This window comes from Halichoerus grypus, chromosome 2, assembly GCF_964656455.1.
Source record: "Halichoerus grypus chromosome 2, mHalGry1.hap1.1, whole genome shotgun sequence".
Taxonomy (NCBI): Eukaryota; Metazoa; Chordata; class Mammalia; order Carnivora; family Phocidae; genus Halichoerus; species Halichoerus grypus.
This window is the reverse complement of record NC_135713.1, coordinates 120,512,571-120,535,087: the sequence shown is the minus strand read 5'-3', so window position 1 is coordinate 120,535,087 and position 22,517 is coordinate 120,512,571. Positions and strand designations below refer to the sequence as shown.

Below are 22,517 nucleotides of genomic sequence, written 5' to 3'. Positions count from 1 at the left end.
GGCCTGAGCAGATGGCTGATCTTATTTATGGATAAAAATGAGGGGCCTAGTGTGTGAAAAATTGTAATAATTTATTTTCCTGTAAGTTGAATCATTTAGGGTATGTGTTAAGGCAGTGTGTGCTCCTAAAATCTCCAGGGAAATTACCTAGTATCAGCATATTCTCCTCAGCTTAAAGCCATTAAGATTCTGTTGTACCAGTTTTCAGTCAAGTCAGAAAAATTCTGTTACACTGTTTGCTTTAGTGTTTGTTTACACTAATAAAAAGTCACTTAACAGGTGAATTTTATTTTTCTTAACTTTTAATTTTGAATCACAGGGATTTTCAAAAGATAGCACAGAGTGGTTCAGTATATCTGTTACTGAGTTTCCCCTAGTGGTTATATCTTTTTTTTTTTTAGATTATTTATTTATTTTTTTCACAGAAAGAGAGAGCAAAGAGGGAGGGGAATGGCAGAGGGAGAGGGAGAAGCAAGCTCCCTGCCCAACAGTGAGCCCCATGCAGGGAGCCCAGTGCGATGCAGGGAGCTCGATGTGAGGCTCGATCCCAGGCCCCTGGGATCATGACCTGAGCCGAAGGCAGGCTCAACCGACTGAGCCACCCAGGTACCACCCAGTGGTTTTATCTTACGGAACTATGGTACAGTATCAACACCAGGAAATTGACATTGGCACAATATCTATGTGTAACTCTGGTTTTATCACTTGTGTACATTTGTTTAGTCCCAACACCCTTTGCAACTCCTCTGTCTCCATGTCTAATTCTATCATTTCAAGAAAATTGTATAAATGGAATCAGACAGTATATGACCTTTTGAGATTGGCTTTTTTTTAGTCAGCATGATGCTCTTGAGAGCTGTTCAAGTTGGTATATCAATAGTTGGTAACTTTTTGTTGTTAGGTAGTATTCTGTGATACTCCATGGTGTGGATATAGCTTGTCTTTTCATCCTATTAACAGGTGTTTTGCATAGTAAAAGTCTTTAATTTGAGTAAGTCCCATTTATTGACCCCCTTCATGAATTGGGCTTTTGGTGTCTAAGAATTCTTCACCAGGGTTTAGCTCATGAGGATTTTCTCCTGTTTTCTTAAAAAAGTTTTTTAGTTTTATGTTTTACATTTAAATCTATGACTCATTTTGGGTTAATTTTTGTATAACATGTAAAGTTTAGGATGAGTTCATTCTCCCCCACCCCCCTACCCTAGGGACAGCTAGTTGCCCGAGTACCATTTGTTGGAAAGACTATTTCCTCCATTGAATTGCTTTTGCACCCTTACTAAAAATTGGTCAGCTGTGCTTGTGTGGGATTATTTCTGGGTTCTTTATATTGTTCCATTGATCACTGTGTCTTTCCTTTGCCAGTACCCACATGGTCTTTATTACTATAGCTGTAGGAGTCTCAGAATTAGATAGAATGATTCCTCCCACTTAATATTTTTCTGAATTGTTATACTATCTCTTTTGTTTTTCCATATAAATTTTAGATAAGCTTATCTGTTTCTACAAAAAATCTGCAATTTTGATAGAATTACATTAAACTTGTAATTTGGGGAGAATTTATATTTTTAATATATTCAATCATTAATCCATTACAAAAATGTTTCCTTCTATTTAGATCTTTTTTTGATTTCTTTCATCAGTGTTTACATATAAGTCCTCTACTTGTTATTTTAGATTTACACTATTTCATTTTTTGAATAATTATAAATAGTATTTTATATTTATGTAGCTTTGTGTTTTCTTTCAAGTACTTGGCTAAATGCATATGCATTTTACCCTAGTTTTAATTCTAGCTTTGATAGCATTTTATTGTCTTGTAAAAAATTTTACACTAATTATAGGCATTTTTTAATTCAGTATAACTTTGGAATTTATAATGTTTAAAACTACTTTTTATTGCATAATTTCCCTGTTGGGCTTAAAAGTTGTTTTTATGTTTTTGATATAAATAATGCTCAAAGAGTGTGAACATGTACAGTGTCACCCTCCCTGCCCCCTTTTAAAAATTATATCATTAAGATACATCTCCAGGAGTAGAAATACAGGGGCACAGATCTTTTTTACAAATTAAAGTATAATTATATACAACGAAGTACACAAATCAGTATACAGTTTGATGAAGTTTTATATATGTGTATACCCATGTAACTACCATTTCGTCTGGGACATATACAGGTTGTAGGGCTTTTAAAATGTGTTCCTAAATTGTTCTCCAATAGGGTTATATCTTAGTTTGCTTATGTTCATATAACCTCACTAATTACAAGCGACAGAAATACATCTAGTTCAGGGCACCTGGGTGGCTCAGTTGGTTAAGCGACTGCCTTCGGCTCAGGTCATGATCCTGGAGTCCCGGGATCGAGTCCCACATCAGGCTCCCTGCTCAGCAGGGAGTCTGCTTCTCCCTCTGACCCTCCTCCCTCTCATGCTCTCTGTCTCTCATTCTCTCTCTCGCAAATAAATAAAACCTTAAAAAAAAAAAAAAGAAATACATCTAGGTCAGAGCTGTTAAAGCAAAAAGGGAGTTTATGGGCCTTCGTAATTGGGAATTCCAGGAGTAGATTTTGAGTTCAGGGATAGTTAGCTCTGAGTGACTCAAAGGATGTAAGGCTTTCTTCATCACTTGACTCCATTTATTTCATTTTACCTCCCCTCCCCTACTTCCCACCGCCTGCCGGCCTCCCTCCCTCCCTTCCTTCCTTCTCTCCTTATTTGAGTGTAGTTGACAGACAATGTTACATTAGTTTCAGATATACAACATAGTGATAGGACAAGTTTATACATTATGCTGTGTTCATCACAGGTATAGCTACCATCTGTCACCATGCATTGCTGTTAAAAAATTATTGACCGTATTCCTTATGCTGTGCCTTTTATTCCTGTGACTTTCAATTTCACAACTGGTAGCCTTTATTTCCCACTCCTCTTCACTTAATTTGCCTGTCCAACCCCCCCCCCGGCATCCATCAGTTTGTTCTCTATAGGTCTGATTCTGTTTTTTTTAATTCTTCTTTTTTTTTTTTTTTAGATTCCACATATGAGTGAAATCATAAGATATTTGTCTTTCTCAGTCTGACTTATTTCACTTAGCTTATACCCTCTAGGTCCATCCATGTTGTTGCAAATGGCACAATCTCATCCCTTTTTAATGGCTACATAATATTCCATTGAGCTTACCTCTGTTTTCATATGTACATATTGGACAAGATGTAGTTTGAGGTGGTGATCCTAGTTTTGTTACCCTAGCAGAAAAAGAGCTTTTCTTCCTCTGCCTCTATATTTTAGTCATAGAGGGGACTGGTTAGCTTTGCTTGGGTCATCCTCAGCACTGAATCAGTTTCTAGCCAGCCTGGATCACATGTTCACCCTAGGACATGAGGAATGGGGGAGAGTTCTCCAAAGGAATAAGGGTATAATAAAGTGGTATTGAGTAGAAGCAAATTTTTTTGACAAGTAATGGGATAGTCTGTTAACATTGTCTGCTGTCTTTATAGATGTAAAATGCTACTTCCTTTAAAAAAATGAGCTCTATTTGGTGGGAATTGATGTTGACCATTCTTCATAGTGCTTGTGAGAGACCCTAGGGCGGTGGTAGGTATCTGTAAACCTTCATCCTCCTTTGTTGATTGGTTGAATCCCTGTTATTTTTCCTATCGATTGGAATTTTACCACATTCTCAACGATTGAGTTATGTCTTACTGGACTTGGAGGGGCGCAGGGGGAGAGGGAGAGAGAGTCCCAGAGCTGACCATGGACCCTGTGACAACCCTGAGATCCTGAGATCACGACCTGAGCAGAAACCGAGTCAGGTGCTTAACCAACTACGCCACCTAGGCCGCCCTTGAGAAAACATTTAATAGTGAAACCAGATAGCCCTTCTTCTCAAATGGCTGGAAGTTCGTGAAAATAGGGTAAATTCTTTTACTGAATATTCTTGTCCAGTAAATAGAAAGCAAATACTTTGGGGCACCTGGGTGGCTCAGTCGTTAAGCGTCTGCCTTTGGCTCAGGTCATGATCCCAGGGTCCTGGGATCGAGGCCTGCATCTGGCTACCTGCTCAGCAGGAAGCCTGCTTCTCCCTCTCCCACTCCCCCTGCTTGTGTTCCCTCTCTCCTGTCTCTCTCTCTCTGTCAAATAAGTAAAGTCTTAAAAAAAAAAAAAAAAGAAAGCAAATACTTTAACGTTTGGCTTGTAGTTTCCCCTTTTTCATGTTTATTTATGTTTAGGCAGTATTTGTCATAAGATTTCTTTGGAGGCTTTTCTTTTCAAGTTCTGGCTTTTGGATTGGTATTCTGTTTCAGGTAAGCTTTGATTATAGTGCAAGTGCCTTGTCTTTGAGTGGAAGTAAGACTTTAATTGAGAGTAGTCAGTGTTGTTCAATACTAAGTCTCAATCGTTACAAGAACCACCTTGTCAGTTTTAGAGCAAAAAAGCAGTATTTATTGGTCTACTAAAACAATAGAGTTAAAACTATTGAGTTTGTTAGCACCTGAATGATCTTAGTAGCTATAGTTTATTTGTGAGTATACTCTTTAATGGTCTTGTTGCAGATATCTTCTCAGCTTTTTTAAATGTTGAAAGCACAGAATTACCCAGTCAGATAAAACTGATGGTCTCTTAGGACATTGTCATAAAGAAGGGATAGGCAATGAGGGTTTTTAATTGATAATAATTAAGAGACATTCTCTTACTTTATTTTTATTTTATTTTAATTTTTTAAGAGACATTCTTTTATCTCGGTAATTGTGTAGTAAAATTGAGGACATAGGTGCCATTTTCCTTGGTACAGCTTGAATCATTTGTATATAGGGAGAAAAATAAATATACACATGTATGGAGAGGTATTTGTGCACCTGTATATGTAAGTGTATGTGTATATATATGTGTGTGTATATGTATTTTATATATATGTGTGTATATACCTACATATACATATGTGGCAAGGCAATTTTAAGGAAAATAATGATGTATTTTATCCTTGACAAAAGGATATTGAGCACAAGCTGTCAGGTTCTCGAGGCATAATTTTCTCCCTGGCAACTGCCTAGAGTCAGATTGAAGGAGGTGAAAATTGGTCTCCTGTCCAGTGCAGATGTTGACAGCCTCAGACTGATGTACCCACATCTAATATAGGCAGCCTGGAAGATAGATGTTAAAAGGCAGATGTGATCAGGACAAAGCAACTGTCAAGAGACTTTTTTTGAGTAGGGTTTGAGAGGTAGACAGGAGACAGTGGAATCTGGTTTAGGTAGTTCATGATGTGAAGACTTGAAAGATAGCTTTGTGTGGGTATGTGAGAGATTGCATTTTAATTTGGTCTTGTTAGTGTAATTTTTAATCAGGTTGGAATCAGGTGCTTGATCTTATATATGGGCTCTTCGATTTTTCACAGGAGAAAATTGACAAACAAGTATTCCTACCCTGGAATGTTGATTATGGGTTTCAAAAAGTGTTAATAATGATGCTCTGGAAGAGCAATAGCAGAGAAATATTTAACATTTTGAAAAAGATTAAAGTTAAGTTAATTAGATTTTCAGATTAGTGTGATCATTTTCTTCATTAAAGTTACCAAGAAATCATCTGATTTTTCTCATATTCTTGTTTTGAGTTCTGGCTTCTTACTGTTATCCTGACTTTTCCCCTTGCCATCTTGCTATATTTTGCATCCTGTGTTCTCCTCTTATTGTTGTGGATGTCTCTTTTCATGTGATCCCCTGATGGCTGGGACTGTTTTTGGAAGTGCTCCCATTCCAATTCTTTCCCTTCCCATGTTCCTGAGGTCTGTGATTAATTTAAAACTTGTTCATTATTGACCCCCATTCCTCCACTCCCACCATTTAATTCATTTTCTCTTGCTCTTCATTTAACTTGAGCAGGAAAAGTGAAATATAAATTCCAAAAAAAAAATCATTAACTGGTTGTCATCTGGGTGTTTTATGTCTTAAAGTTGTCTTTCTGACTTAAACTGTAAGTCTCTAGGGTGGAGGCTATATTTTCTTTGACTTGGGATGTGTCAAGCATGCTATCTGCTTCTGGATCACTACCCTTATGTGAGCATATGCTGCTTTTGCAGAGATTTGGTTTCTGGTATAGCCAGCTTGAAAGTGAGGAAAGGAGAAAGAAGTTATTAAATTCTAATGTTTCCTTTCATTTTGAAATTGTTCCTCCTTTTTTTAAAATTCTGTCTTGTTAAATGTTTAATGGATAACGCTAACCAACACAATAATACTTTCAAGTTACACTGGGTGATAGTATTGCCTTAACATATTTGTACGGTGTAGCTGAGGAAGTTATCTTAGGTATTAAAATTTTGACTTTGGCATGACTTCAACCATGATGTTGCAGTAACGTGGTTTCTACTAGTTAATTTCTTAAGAAAGTGATTCCAAGTTGAAATGCATGTTATGCATTTATTTGAATGTGTAATCAGGAAGTAAGTGCCTCTCTTTGAAGTGTTTCTGAATAGCAGCAGGGCACACTTGAATTAGTAAGGAAAATGAGAACATGAATATGTGTGGTACTCTATTTTAACTTTTTTAAAAAATCCATTTTGTCGCCTGGAAAAAGTAGAAATTTCAAAGCTCCTTTCTGTTATCCCCAGGGGATGAGAAAGGGCGAGTAGGTTGAGAGTTTTTCTAGGCACTCTCTGAGCTGATTCCGAGGGGCTTATAGTAGTTATATAACATGATATTAAATGTTTATTTCCTGGATTGATATTCAAAAGATGAACAGTTTTGTGGATTAAAAATGGCCCCCCAGGAAAGTTCTATTAAAGCATCTGTTAGGAATTCTTTGAATCATTGTCAGTTTTTCTCTAATTGTGGAAGCATTATCTAGAGGTCTCTGATTTTTGCCAAATATCCCCCAGTGATGAATGGAAAGGTGAAAGAGGATTAAGTTAAGTGTTCATCCCCATGTCACAGGGTATGGTGATACATACCAGTGATATATACATACAGGTTATGTCTGATACGTACTGCCATTTCGTTCCTTCCCCTAAGGAGTATGTATTGAAATCCGTCATTCTTTGCAACGGTATTGCCAGTTCATCTTCATTCACAAGTAAGGAGAATATTACTGGGTCATGGAAAATGAATTAAAAAATTTGGGGGCTGGGGGGAGTGGGGCAGGTTGAGAAATGGGTGTTAATTCTTGATTATCTTGAAGCTAGCAAATAATTCTATGAAGCCTTGGTTCTGTCAGTTTATTGTTTTATAAAAATAAAATTGGTGGAATAATAAAGAAATAAGAACAGTTACATCACTTTTTGGTGAGATCCATTAATCAGATATATTTAAGAGAATTTGGTATAAAGTAAGCCTATCAATGGACCTAGAGTATTGAAAAAGTAACTTTTAAGAATTAGGAATCCCACGGTAGGGGACTTTTAGCTATTCAAATTCAGGGTTGGGTGTTTTTTACTTTCCTCTGTAAAGATGCCAAACTATCAAGTGGAGGGTGATTTATAACAGACTTACTTGTGATGTTGGTTGCTTGCCTTCCCCCCCCCCCCCATCTCCTCTGGTTACTCCTTGGGTAGAATTAAAAACTTTTTTTTAAAAAAGCTAATTTTCTTCAGTGACTGTTTTTGATGGTAAGAGCAAAAAGAAGAAAATAAAAATCAGCTATAATTTTGCTATCCAGAGATGAAACCAATGGTTAAAATTTTGGTTGTAGACCCTTAAACTTTGTTTTCTATGAATAGATTTACGTGGGTAGAAATATGTTGTGTTCGATAGAGTCATTTACTTTTTTTTAAGTACTCTGATACAACATAATATTTAATGACTGCGTTATCCTCTATAGAGTAATATGATTTAAGGGGGTTATTTTGAATCAGAAACCTAAAGACTTTAATGTTTTTGTGGCCGAAGTTTTATTCTCTTTTCAAAAGTTTGAAAGGGATATGGTAAATAGGACAGTTTTTTATTTTGAAGACTGATGGCTGCCATTGTTGACAAGTATAGTATGAGATAGTTGATTGAAAAGAAAAAAAATCGAGGGTTTTTTTTTTTTTTTTTTAAGATTTTATTTATTTATTCATAAGAGACAGAGAGAGAGAGAGAGAGAGAGAGAGGCAGAGGGAGAAGCAGGCTCCCCGCTGAGCAGGGAGCCCGATGCGGGACTCGATCCCAGGAGTCTGGGATCATGACCTGAGCCGAAGGCAGACGCTTAACCATCTGAGCCACCCAGGCGCCCAAAAAATCGAGGTATTTAAAATCATTTTGAGGTAGAGATCAAAATGAGTTGAGCCAAGGCCATTTGGGAAATCAGTGGAAGAGGGGGAATCAGAATTCCACATATGGCCTTGAAATTGATCCTGAAATGAATAAGGAATTTGAACATGTTTGAGATGGTGAATGGTTTTCAGCTCTTCTGGAAGCTTCTGTCGTTTTGACACAGGCTGTGTTTGTGGTCCTCTAAAGCATATTGAGGTGAATGTCTTAAAATCTTTCTCTGTATTTGGTGGTTGATAACAGTGTGCTCTCATAAAATATTCTATTTAAGAAATACCTACTTAAGGTTTGTATAATAGTTGAATTCCTGCAGCAACTAAACAAAAATAATAATGAGATTGGGGCTACAGATGGCCCCTTATTTTATCACTTGGCTTACCCATATTTTAGATAAGCTTCTTAAGACAGCTGATTTCACAAAGCTTTTATATTTTCTACTGTATGCTAATTTTACTTTTTTCTTTTTACAGTGGCACTTAGTAGCTGTGGGTTTTTTATACCTTAGAAAAAGAAATGTTGTATATAGACTTTGAGTGCTTTAGGTTATTCCTTTCTTGGAAACCTTAAGTTTTATGTATCACGGGCACCCTTGTGGCTCAGTCGTGAGGCGTCTGCCTTCGGCTCAGGTCATGATCCCAGGGTCCTGGGATCGAGCCCCACATTGGGTTCCCTGCTCAGCGGGAAGCCTGCTTCTCCCTTTCCCACTCCCCCTGCTTGTGTTCCCTCTCTCACTGTGTCTCTTTCTCTGTCAAATAAATAAATAAAATCTTTAAAAAAAAGTTTTATGTATCACAGACATAAATTAAAGATAGTTTGCATTTTTTGATCATTTAAAAACTTTTTTTCTTTAAAACTACATATGTTCAGGGACATCTGGCTGGCTCAGTTGGAAGAGCATGCAACTCTTGATACTTGGGGTCATGAGTTCAAGTCCCACATTGGGTGTAGAGATTACTAAAAGAATAAACTTTTTAAAAAAAGTATGTATGTTCATTATAGAAAGTTTAAAACACACAAACACACAAACAGCAGAAGATAATCTACAAACCTGCTGTACCACTTTGTGATGTACCACCTCTGTTAGTATTTTTGTGTATGTTGATGTAATCTTGTCCCATCCCATTCTCATGTTATAAGCACATTGTGATTTCCATTTTCTTTTTTAAAATTATTTTCGTAAAGTTTGTTTGTTTGTTTGTTTATTTTTAAAGTAATCTCTACACCCAACATGGGGCTCAGACTCACAACCCTGGGATCTAGAGTCACATGCTCTTCTGACTGAGCTAGCGAGGTGCCCCTGTGATTTCAGTTTTCATTGTGCAGTACAGATTGTTATATATCAGCTATTTAATTTTTTTTTTTAAGATTTTATTTATTTGAGAGAGAGAAAGTAAGATGGAGAGCAAACTCAGAGAGAGCGGTCAGAGGAGAAGCAGACTCCCTGCTGGGCAGGAAGCCCGATGTGGGACTCAATCCTGGGACTCCGGGATCGTGACCTGAGCTGAAGGCAGTCGCTTAACCGACTGAGCCATCCAGGTGCCCCTATATCAGCTATTTAAAGTAGAAATATAAAAATTTTTTCCATTAATAAAGGGACTGAAGTCAGCAGTTTATGTAATTTATAGGAGGTAAGCCATGCTTCTCTGCTGGGCTGGCAAAGTTCTTGTCTTTTTCTAGACAAGTAGAAAAGGTTCTGGCTGAGGAGCATATTAGACTTACCCTTAGTGTTATTTTAGGGAAGATACAACTTTGCTCCTTATCTTTTGGGTCTCTTGGAGGACTTTTGAAGGCTCTGGGATGTTTATATACCTGGATTTCTGAGGACCTGAGACCCTTTGCTATGGCATTGTGGTTGGGAGCTGTTCTTGTAGTATGGCATGAGTTTTCTGGGATGTGAAGTTGTAAATGGGACAGGTGGAGGAGATAACCAGTTCCTAAAAACTGGAAGGAACCTCAGACTGGCTTACTTTCTTTTTTTTTTTAAACAGATGGAAAAACTAAGGCGCAATAAGGGGAACAAAATCACACTTTGTAGCCATTACCACAAAAGGACCAGTTTTTTCTACCATCTGCACTATGGAGCTTGAAGTGAGGGAGTGCCCCCCACGTATATTGCTTCATATTATAAATCAAAAGTTAATTTTCTTTTATCCTGTAGGAAACTTGCTAGCATGACTTTATTTCTAAAAATGTAAGAAACAGTTGGTGTGTGAGCAGTGATCATGTTCCGGATAGGTTAAATAATTGGAGAAAGTAGATGGGAAAGTGGAAGGGACACAGAAGTATTTGTTGAGCTCTGCATTCATTACCTCTGTTTTCAAAACAACCCAGTGCGCTGAGATGCGGTATTCTCCATTTTACAGAAGACTAAACAGGTAGACATAAAGCAACCCAAATTCACACAGGTGCCAAGTAGCAAAGTTGGGATTCAAGCCCAGTTCCAGCGCCTTGTTTGATCTATACCATATGGTATTCTGGGAGAATAGAGTGTATTCATTAACATCACTTTGTAACCTTCTGTATTTTAAAGGAGAGCAACATAAGAGAGTATCTCATTTCCTACTCTCTAAAGAAGAAAAACCAATCCTTCTTTCTTTCTATTTTTTGTCTTTCTCTCTCCTACACCCTGCTACCCCACACTGTTTACAAGCATATTCTTTCCCTGTAATTTTATAAAAAGTTGGATTGCATTCAAGGGAGTTCGCTTAAGTTATTTGATGCTTCCGAAAGGCCTTGATCTTGTCCTGTTCTAATGTAGAATTGTGGGGCTTTTGGTTTATTTCCTTTACAATTGCCCTTTGTCCTTGTTTTGAACTCCTGAGTAACTTAACTTCTATCCCCAGCTTAGTTGGGGGAAAACACCAGGGAATGGGCATGTTGACAGTTCTGATTTCATGGCAGATAGAACAGTACTAGGGGTTCTCTTAAATTTCATCTCGTTCATATCGTAGTAAATACCTCCTGCAGTGTGGAGTTGACTGGAGACAATTGGGACAAGGCCAGAGGACCCAGTTATATTTTCAGCCTTTACTGCTGACCGTGTGACTTTGGACAGATTGCCTGTCTGCTGCAGTTTTCTCAGTTTGCCTTGTGTGCGGAAAGAGGGCTTTTGTTAACTCTTAAAAAGTGTGCTCTGTTGGGGCGCCTGGGTGGCTCAGTGGGTTAAGTGTCTGCCTACAACTCAGGTCATAATCCCAGGGTCCTGGGATCGAGTCCCGTGTTGGGCTCCCTGCTCATCTGGCAACCTGCTTCTCCCTCTGCCTGCCACTCCTCCTGCTTGTGCTCTTTCTCTCTGTCAAATAAAAAAGCAAAAATCTTAAAAAAAAAAAAGTATGCTCTGTAAACTAATTAACAGTTATATTTTATTATTCTTAAAGAATTCTTGATTCTTTTTATTTTTTTTAAAACTTACTAAACATTTCACATCAATCTTAGTGTCATGTTCCTTTTAGAGAGATGACCATTCAGCAGAAGCCTGAGGACCTTGTTTTTAGCTAGTGGCTTATTTACATATTTGTTCATAGTTCTGTGAGTAGAGAAAATGTGAAGGTTTTATTCCACCATACAGTATATTTCTGATGTATTTTTTAATTACTAATACTGTTAGCTGTGAAGTTAAAGATTTGTCATTATGGCTTTGAGCTAAAAGAGATTAGGGTAGATGTATATGTACTTAATTTGCTTTCTTCTTTCCACTTATTTGTTGTCGTTTCGCCTGATTTTAGTTTGGAATTATATGCTAGCTGTAGAAGGCTTGAGGCTATTGAAGAGGAACTTGTGTGGGAGTGAGAATTTAGAAGGAGGAGGTTTTGGTGAAAGAGATTAGAGTTGGTGAAAACTTGGGATTAATACAGTGAGGATAAGTGATTAAAATTATATTTAAAATTATCTACAAGATCTGTCCATTTGAATGTAACCTAATTATTAAAGAATTTTGATTCATTTTAGACAGACTATAATTTTAAGAATCTACTTTAAGTTCATCCTGTTTGGCCTAATCTGGGCCTTTTCTTCCGCCTACAGTTTTATTTACCCCAGGTTAACTCTCTTTTTCATTTCCAGTAGCAGCTGATTCTGAGTTTATTCCACTCTCCCGCCAACCCTCACTTCCTTTTCCACCCTGCTCAATTTTTAGGATAGCCTAACTTACTGCTTCTGAGCAAATGAGATTATCCAACAGTGCTGAGCTTCGTACTGCCTGGAAGCCGAACTCTTGCTACCTCTGCTTTCACTTATCATCTGAGGGTCCAAGAACCTCTTTTCCCCCCTTTCATGGCTATGTGTGTGTTCTGTCTGTGATCCAGAATCTTCATTCTTCACTTATGTATCTTTCATGCCTTTTTGCCTTCCTTTCCTCCTTCATTTATCTATAATTCCAGTAGCAATAATAGATAGTATGGGAGTGCAGGCACTGTTACACGCACTTTACTAAACATTTGTCTTTGTCTCTGCAGCAACCCTAGGAAGTAGATACAGACAATCCTCACTTTTGCAAGGTTCCAGTATGTGCAAATTTCACTTACACAGTTGAGTTAACACCAGTCATCTGGAATGCCTTGGTGGCTCATTCAGTTGGCATCCGACTCTTGATTTTGGCTCAGGTCATGATCTATGAGGGGGTCGTGAGATCGAGCCTCACGTGGGGCTCTGCGCTCAGCGTGGAGTCTACTTGGGATTCTCTCTCCCTCTCCTTCTGCCCTTCCCCCTGCTTGTACTCTCTCTCTCTAAATAAATAAAATCTTCTTTTTTTTTTAAAGATTTTATTTATTTATTTGAGAGAGAGAATGAGAGAGAGAGAGCATGAGGGGGGGAGGGTCAGAGGGAGAAGCAGACTCCCTGCCGAGCAGGGAGCCGGATGCGGGACTCGATCCTGGGACTCCAGGATCGTGACCTGAGCCGAAGGCAGTCGCTTAACCAACTGAGCCACCCAGGCGCCCATAAATAAAATCTTAAAAAAAAAAAAAAAAAAAAAACCAGTCCCCACCAACATGGTTCCAATTTTAGTTACCATGGTAACTAAACTGTGAGTGAATACATTAACTGTGAGTGAATGCATGGAATATGGACTTGGTTACTAGCTCTTAAGGGTACAAACCACTACATAAAAATGCGCATTATGATCACTGAGCAGTCATATCCCTTCTTTCAAGTTCTCTTAGTAATTGGTCACCGTGCAACTATTTAGTTCGTTCTGTCTGTGGTTGTGTTGCCTCCTTATCTCCCAGTGATAAACCCAACATGAACCCTTTTACAAAAAGGGATCATTGAAAGAACAAATTTGCTAACAAAATGGAAGTGCACCAAAGAAACAGAAAGTGATAAACCTGGAATTTAAATTTGAATAGAATGTAAATTAAGTTAAAGAAGAAATAGCTGACTAGATATGTTGACACCACTGCTGTTTAAAGAGACTCTAGGGGTGCCTGAGTGGTGTAGTCCATTAAGTAGGCCATTCTTGGTTTCAGCTCAGGCCCTGATCTCAGGGTCGTGAGATTGAGCCCTGTGTGGGGCTCAGCACAGAGTCTGCTTGAGATTCTTTCCCTCTGGTCTCCTCCCCCACCCCCCACTTGCACACTCCCACACTCACACGTGCCCTCTCTCTTCCATATAAATAAATAGAAAAATCTAACAGAAAAAAAAAAAGGGCGCCTGGGTGGCTCAGTCAGTTAAGCGGCTGCCTTTGGCTCAGGTCATGATCTCAGGGTCCTGGGATTGAGCCCTGCATAGGACTCCCTGCTCAGTGGTGAGTCTGCTTCTCCCTCTCTCAAATAAATAAATAAAATCTTAAAAAAAAAAAAAAAAGAAAAGAAAATTACTTTTGAGTAGCTCTCTTACAAAGAAAAAACACTAATTTTCATCGTTCATAATGTTTTAAGTTACAATGTATTAAATAAATATTAATTGTACTATTTTTTTTTTCATTTCCCTGGACATTTATGATTAGTAGTAAAGGAGCTTTTAACATTTTGTCAAAAAATGTTTAAGGTCACAGGATAATCATGATTTTCCCATTGATTTAAGATTATTTTGCAGCGTTACAGCTTGCATGGTTAGTTTTATGGACTCTACTACTGTGCAAAGTGAGGATCACCTGTATTATCTCTGTTTTATAGTTGTGGAAAGTGAGACCTGTTTAGTGGTGAAGCTACAGTTTCTGTCTGTGTGACTTCTAATTTTACGATCCTATTCTTTCCCATTATACTGCTACCCATCTACACACACACACACACACACACACACACACACACACACACACGGAAAAAATTTCTTTAATAGGACCTTGAGTGGGCGCCTGGGTGACTCACTTGGTTAAGCGACTGCCTTTGGCTCAGGTCATGATCCTGGAGTCCCGGGATCGAGTCCCACATCGGGCTCCCTGCTCGGCAGGGAGTCTGCTTCTCCTCTGACCCTCCTCCCTCTCATGTGCTCTGTCTCTCATTCTCTCTCTTGCAAATAAATAAAATCTTAAAAAAAAAAACAAAACGACCTTGACTTCTCTTCCTGGTTGCAGACCAGATTTTTTTTTTTTTTAAGATTTTATTTATTTGACAGAGAGAGACAGCGAGAGAGGGAACACAAGCAGGGGGAGTGGGAGAGGGAGAAGCAGGCTCTCCGCCAAGGACGGAGCCTGATGTGGGGCTCGATCCCAGGACCCTGGGATGATGACCCGAGCTGAAGGCAGACGCCTAACGACCGAGCCACCCAGGTGCCCCGATTTTTTTTTTTTTAAAGATTTTATTTATTTATTTGACAGAGAGAGAGACAGTGAGACAGGGAACACAAGCAGGGGGAGTGGGAGAGGGAGAAGCAAGCTTCCCGCCCAGCAGGGAGCCCGATGCGGGGCTGGATCCCAGGACTCTGGGATCGTGACCTGAGCCGAAGGCAGACGCTTCACAACTGAGCCACCCAGGCGCCCCTGCAGGCCAGATTCTTGAAAGAGCAGTCTTGTTCTGTTACCCTTGAAATCTGCGTTTTGCACCTCCTACAAAGTTGCTCCTCCTCATTCCCTCCTTGACAGATGTACTGGCTTCCTTGGCTTTCCAGGATCATTTTAGTGTATATCTGTCCTAGGCCCTTTGAGTTGGTGTTCCCTCTGCTTGGAATGATTTCTTAAGATAGCCACATTGTTCCTTTGCTTCCTTTTTTAAGACTCTCCTCAAGTGGTGCCTTTTCAGTGTGGCCTGCCTTGATGCCCCTATTGTAAATTATGTATTATATCCCCACTCTCCTTGTCCTTTTTTCCCTCTCACAAGTACTTTTGGTTCACCAACTATATAATTGACTTGATTATGTTTATCATCTTCCCCTCCCATTAGAATGTAAGCTCTCTGGAGGCAAGGCTTTTTGTCTGGTTAATTAATTTATTATTTTTTAAAAGATTTTATTTTATTTATTTTAGAGAGAGAAAGATAGATAGTGTGTGTGCACAGGGGAGAGGAGCCGAGGGAGAGGGACAAGCAGACTCCACTTTGAGCACAGAGCTCAGTGTGGGGCTTGATGGAGGGAGGACTCAGTCTCAGAACCCTGTGATCATGACCTGAGCCCAAATCAAGAGTCAGACACTCAACTCATTGAGCCATCCAGGAGCCCCTGGTTAGTTAATTTCTATCCTAAGTGGTTAGAAAGGTGCCTGGCTCCTAGAAGGTGTTCAGTAAACATTTGTTACAAGAAGGCATTAATTAATGCTCTTAAAGGTGGTTGTTGAACAAATGGATGCTCTTGAAACATGATGAAGACCCATTTCTCTGTCTTCTCATCTAGTTTTACTTAATAATAATAATTCTGCCAACCCTGTATTGTTTCCTAGTGCAAGGTAACAAATGAGACATTTTAGATAGCTTATCTTAGTTGTCCCTCACAGCAAAGTATTGTCTATACTTTGGAGAAGAGAAAACAGGCAGTGCAGTCCAGTCACATAGCTGATCAGTGAGAAAGCCAAAACATAGGCTTATCTCCAACTTCAAGGCCTGTGCTCTCTTTCAGGTCACTGCATTTGATATTCTTTATCTCTTTATTTATTGAGCCATAATTCACATTCCGTAATATTCACTCTTTTAAAGTGTGCAGTTCAGTGGTTTTAGTATATTTACAAGGTTGTGCAGCCATTACCACTGTATAATTCCAGAACATTTTCATTACTTCAGAAAGAAACCCCATACCTATTAGCAGTTAGTCCTCACTCTTTCTTTCTGCCCCACCTGCTGGCAACCACTAATCTGGCTTTTGTCTCTGGATTTACTTATTGTAGACATTACACATTAAATGGAATAATACAATATGTGGCCTTTGTGGCTGGCTTCTTTCACATAGTGTATACTTAGAAGATTCATTCATGTAGCATGTATCAGTACTTCATTCCTTTTTATGGTTAAATATCTCATTGTACGGATGTATCACATATTCTTTCTTTTTTTAAAGATTTTATTTATTTGAGAGAGAGAGAAAATGAGTGGGCCCTGGAGGGAGAGGGAGAAGCAGGCTCCCCACCGAGCAGGGAGCCCGACGTGGGGCTGGATCCCAGGACCCTGAGATCATGACTCAAGCTGAAGGCAGATGCTTAACGACTGAGCCACCCAGGCACCCCAGTCTTTTCACTTTCTTGATAGTGTCCTTTGAAGCGCAAAAATTTCAAATTTTGATGATGCCACCCAGGCGCATCATCAAATCTTTTATCTTTTTTCTTCTATTATTTGTCCTTTTGGTGTCATAGCTTAGAAACCATTGCCCAATCAGAGGTCATAAAGAGTTATGTTAATGTTTTCTTCTAAGTGTCAATAATTGTAGTTCTTAGATTTAGGTTTAGATCTGTTCTGAAAGTGTATGATGTGAAGTAGAGGTCCAAGTTCATTCTTTTGCATGTGAATATCCATTGTCCCAGTACTCTTTGTTTGAAAGACAATTTTTTCCCCATTGAATGGTCTTGGCAGCTTTGTTGAAAATTAATTGACTATATTTCTAGATTCTTGATTATTTTCTGTTGATCTGTATGTATGCATTTGATTTGTTTCTCTGGTCCAATAGTCTTCGTCCCCTACTTCTAATTCCACAGTCTTGGGCCACTTTTTTTTTTTTTTTTTAATCTTCATACAGTGCTCTTGCCCTTTTCTCCATTTTACTACAACCCTAGCTTGAAACCTTTAAGTCACCTTTGATGCTTTCTTTTTCCTCACTCTTTATAATCAAAGGTTGTTATATCATTTGACCCCTGTCTTTATAATCTATTACTATTCTTTCCTGGGCTCTCACTGTGGCTTTCTGACTCATCTGTGTGGTCAGGTTTTATTTTATTTTATTTTAATTTAATTTAATTTTTTAAATTATTTTAACTTTTTGTTTTTATTTTTAATTTAAATTTAATTTTTATTTTTTAAAAATTTTATTGATTTATCCGAGAGAGAGAGAGAGAGATCATGAGCAGGGGAGAGGAGTAGAGGGAGAAGCAGACTCCCCACTGAGCAAGGAGCCCAATGTTGGACTTGATCCCAGGACCTTGGGATCATGACCTGAGCTGAAGCAGATGCTTAACCAACTGAGCCACCCAGGCGCCTGGTCAGGTTTATTTTATGTGCTTTTGTTGGGTTAATCCTATGTATGTATGACTTTGACTTCCTTCTTTGGCTCAGGAATTTTTTGTACTCTGTCCATGGCTTTTCCATCCCCATCTTCTGCTCTTTCTATACTCGTCCTTCAGTTCCCAGTTAGACTGGAGGACTCCGCCTCCAAATATGCCTTCTTATTGTGTATCTCAACTTGATTAGTGGTTCTAACAGCATAAACATTGGCATTACAAATCCTGGCTCTCCCATTTACTATCAGGTAACTATGATTAAGTTAGTTAACCTTTCTGAGCTTTAGTTGTCTCATTTGTAAAGAAGGGCCAATACCACCTGCTTTCTAGGTGATTTATAGGATTAAATAAAATATGTAGAGTGCTGTAGAGTGGACATTTAATAAATGTTGGATATTATTATGTTGCTGTTCCTTCTGCTTGAGATGCTAACTCCCTTAATTCTAATGCCAAAAATTCTTCCTGTCCTTTTAGAGTAGGGTCCCTTTCAGAGTACCATGTTTCCCATAAAATTGTTGCTGGCATTTCACTTCTGATTCAGACTGGTTGTTAGTGCTTTCTCCTTTGAAACTCTGTGTACTTTTGTGTCTTTCATATAGCCTGTGTGTTAAAATGCCACATAATTTCTGTGTGATCACATTCTTCTTTTTCTGGATTATAAACCACTTGAAAGCAGAGATGGTCTTGTTAAGCTTTGTATCCCTAGCAGTGGATTGGTTTTAGTGTGTAGTAAGCTCTCAATACATAGGTGAAATTCTTTTTGTTGTATAAGACCAATATCTCTTATTTAATATTAATATTGTTGAAGGTACGTATCTTTTTCTACAAGGCTTTTGAGACAACTTCTTCATGAGTAAATAGCTTTCCCACCATCTTCCCATAGCATTTAATTCTGATCGCATTGTAATAGTCCCTGATTTGTGAGCTTTTGAGTCCAGGCTCTTTGTCTTAATCCGCCTTTAATTATTTGCTTGTCTGTCTTCCCCCCCTCCTTAGACTTCCATGAGGACATGGGCTGTACCTAAATCAGACTTTGATATATAGTGGGTGCTCAAATATTTGTTGAATAAATAGATGAATGAATGAGCTCATTTAAGTATCATGATAACATATTTTTAATGTTATGTATCCGTATAATCATTGCCATATATCTTTATCTTTCTATGTCTGTACCTTAGGTCTAGGAAAATTTTTTAACTGTGAAATTCTTCATTGTGAGTTATATCTGACCTTACATAGGCAGAGCTTGTCTTTACTCTTAATACTGTATGGTGCTTCTGAGCCCAACTACTATATGAATCTGAGACTGAATTTAACTTTTTTCCCCCTAAGCTCATATGCTGTAGCTAAATTTGATAGGAGAAATTTGGTAGGACTCTTCAGAAGTCACTAGGCTTCTTGAGAGTGTACTTTTTATATTAGGGAAGAGCTTGAGTGAATGGCCTTTTAGGCTTTAATCTGGAATGGACATACTCAGCCAAGGGAGGGGAGTAATTGCTTTTCCAGGAATCCAAAGATAGTCACCATATAGGTACTGTCCATATAACTGGTAGAACAAACATAGTCCTGGCCCTCCATTTGCTTAAGCTATAAGAGAAGAGGGGGAGTAGTCACTTGAAATGATAATTAATAGAAATGAATGACAAAAAGTGTAAGTTATTTTACAAGTTTCTAAGAAACGTTATAAAGAAATTCTTAGTATTTTTGAACTTAGGATTGTATAATATAACCTCAGATATTCCTAATAACTATACTAAATATATGTTTTTAGTGTAATTTTTAAAATTATGGATATAATACCTGTTAAAGAAAATGTTTTTATTAGTACAGAATAATGTAGAGTCAGATTATAACCTAGTATAACTGTTACTTGCCTTTGCATTCCTGTCATTTTTCTCTTTTTTTAAAACACATTACATATATTTATCATTTTGTTTATGCTATGGTTTCATCATAAACGTTAACATTTTTTCATATATATGTTAATATTTGCATAATAGTCAATTGTAGGATATAACATAATTTACTTAACCAGATGCTTATTGTTGAACATTTGAGCTGTTGTCATTGTTTTACTGTGAGGGAAGTGATTGACTCAAGTTTGTCTTCATATGCCAGTAAGTCTCTCTTGAGGTGGTTAATGAAGTGTGGAGGTTCTTCATGATGGTTGCTGTATTTCTGTATCATTCTGTGGATGTGAGGGTAGATCACATTAGATCCATTTTTTCCCCCACTGAAATCCACCCCCCCTCAATACATGTAATGCTCCTTTTGGGAAAGGAGTGTCTTTTTTAAGATTTTATTTACTTGAGAGAGCATATGTGGGGAGGAGCAGAGGGAGAGGGAGCAGGAGAAGCAGACTCCCCACTGAGCGGGGAGCCCCAAGTGGCACCTGATCCCAAGACCCTGAGATCATGACCTGAGCCGAAGGCAGAGGCTCAACCCACTGAGCCACCCAGGCACCCCCTGGAAAGAAGTGTTTTTAAGGCTCTTTATATATATATAGCACCAAATCACTTTCCAGATACTGTGTTTTCACCAGCAATATAGGAGGGTGCTTTTCTTAGTGACCGCTGTAAAACAAACAAAAGAAAACAGAAAATAAAAATGAGAGCCCTTAAATTCAATTCTGTGCATGAGCTATACAAGGTTTGCATTATTATTACTATTTTTTTAAACACAGACCAGTTATTTGGTTCATTCCTGATGAGTTGGTTTTTTCATGCTGTAAAACAGGTGATTTGATGAAGACTGCTGCAGGAGAGTTTGCAGATGATCCCTGCTCCTCTGTGAAGCGTGGCAACATGGTTCGGGCAGCTCGAGCTTTGCTCTCTGCTGTTACCCGGCTGCTTATTTTGGCTGACATGGCAGATGTCTACAAATTACTTGTTCAGCTGAAAGTTGTAAGTACAGGCCTGTGTCTGTAATTTGTTCTTTCCATCACAGTGAGGCTGCTGCTGGCCACAGTTAATTCAGCATTCCTTAGAGTTTGTTTTGGTTTTGAACTTGGTTACCTAAGTGGACCAGGAATGTTTTCTTTAGTTTCCATTTTCTGCTCTTCGCTAAGTGTACCTCAGACTGGCTGTGCTATGAGCCTGTGTAGTCTTGATTTTAATAAAGGTACTGTTTTGACTCCTTCCCTCTGCAGGAGTGATGAAGCATTTCCTTATACCAGAGTTCCAGAGTTGAGAAACCAAGATGTGTTAAATTCTATCGTTTTAGATAGCAGTCAGGATAATGCACCTATGTAGTAGGTGCTCAAATATTTGAGGGCCACGTAAACTGAAGAAAAAGTTTAGATTGCTATCTGAGTAGCTGTTAAAAGGAATAAAGTAGTATAGCTCTTTTTTACAAACAGATTTGCTTTGTTTAGAATTTTTCTTATTTAGGGGTATGTTTTATAGGTGGAAGAAGGTATCTTGAAACTGAGAAATGCTGGCACTGAGCAAGACTTAGGAATACAGTATAAAGCCCTAAAACCTGAAGTGGATAAGCTGAACATTATGGCAGCCAAAAGACAACAGGTACAGTCATGATTTGGGGATATATTAAAGTTGTTTATATTACTATCTAATGCGAAAAATCGATTTTACTTAAGTTTTCTGAAGGTACCAGTACCTCCCTCTGCCAATATAGTTCCACTAAAACATTTAACTTATGAAGTATCCTTTTAGTATTGTATTGTTAATAAAGCTGTCATTAAGTTGCATTCATGTTGTGCTTCTGTTCTAATTTTCATGAAAATTTTACTTTAAATAGCTTGGCAATTGCAGTTGTGTCTGGAGAGGTGAGAAGGTCTTTGTTATGTGCCTTGAAGGATTAACTTGAGTTGGTGGTAGAGTTTAATTCAGATTTTTAAAAACCTTAAACCAGTTGAAAATTATTGGAATTACTTAATTTTTAAGATAATGATTTCCAGTTACAATTTTTCCTTTTGCTGCAATAGCTTTGTTTTTTTTTTCTGCATTTAAATTTTTTTATTGTTATGTTAATCCCCATACATTACATCATTAGTTTTGGATATAGTGTTCCATGATTCATTGTTTGTGCATAACACCCAGTGCTCCATGCAGAACGTGCCCTCCTCAATACCCATCACCAGGCTAACCCATCCTCCCACCCCCCTCCCCTCTAGAACCCTCAGTTTGTTTTTCAGAGTCCATCGTCTCTCATGGTTCTTCTCCCCCTCCGATTTCCCCTCCTTCATTCTTCCCCTCCTGCTACATTCTTCTTCTTCTTTTTTTCTTTCTTAACATATATGCAATAGCTTTGTTTTCCCTAATATAATAAATATACTTGTCCAGGGCTGTCCAATGATGGAAATGTGTTATATCTCTGCCAATACTATAGCCATTTAGCCCACATGTGCCCATGAGCACTTGAGTGACTAGCATGACTGAGAAAGTGAATTTTTAATTTTATTTACTTTTAATTGAACTGGCCAGTACAGCTCTAGACACTTGGATTTCTATTGTTTAAGGCAGCATGGTAATCTAACAGCTGGGCCTGCTATGGTCTTTGACAAAGGAGAAATATAACAAGGTGCTAGTTTCATTTTTGTAAGTGAAGAATTATTTAATCTAAATATCTTCCTTTAATTTAAGACTAATTTCTACCTTCTGAGATGCAGTATGACATACTGGGTTAAAATCACAGCATAGGCTTTGGAGTCAGGCTACATAGGTTCAAATCCCGATTCCAACATTTACATG

General features: G+C 38.3%; 1 protein-coding gene across 4 annotated transcripts in view; it reads left to right on the top strand.

Moving 5' to 3' along the window:
• CTNNA1 (catenin alpha 1) overlaps positions 1-22,517 on the top strand; it is a 306,638-nt gene that overhangs the window by 164,236 nt on the left and 119,885 nt on the right. For all 4 annotated transcript variants that reach the window (XM_078067460.1, XM_078067463.1, XM_078067461.1 and 1 more), the window contains exons 4-5: positions 20,542-20,708; positions 21,210-21,329. In XM_078067460.1, coding sequence (XP_077923586.1) covers positions 20,542-20,708; positions 21,210-21,329 — 287 coding nt within the window. The remainder of the gene's footprint in view (positions 1-20,541; positions 20,709-21,209; positions 21,330-22,517) is intronic.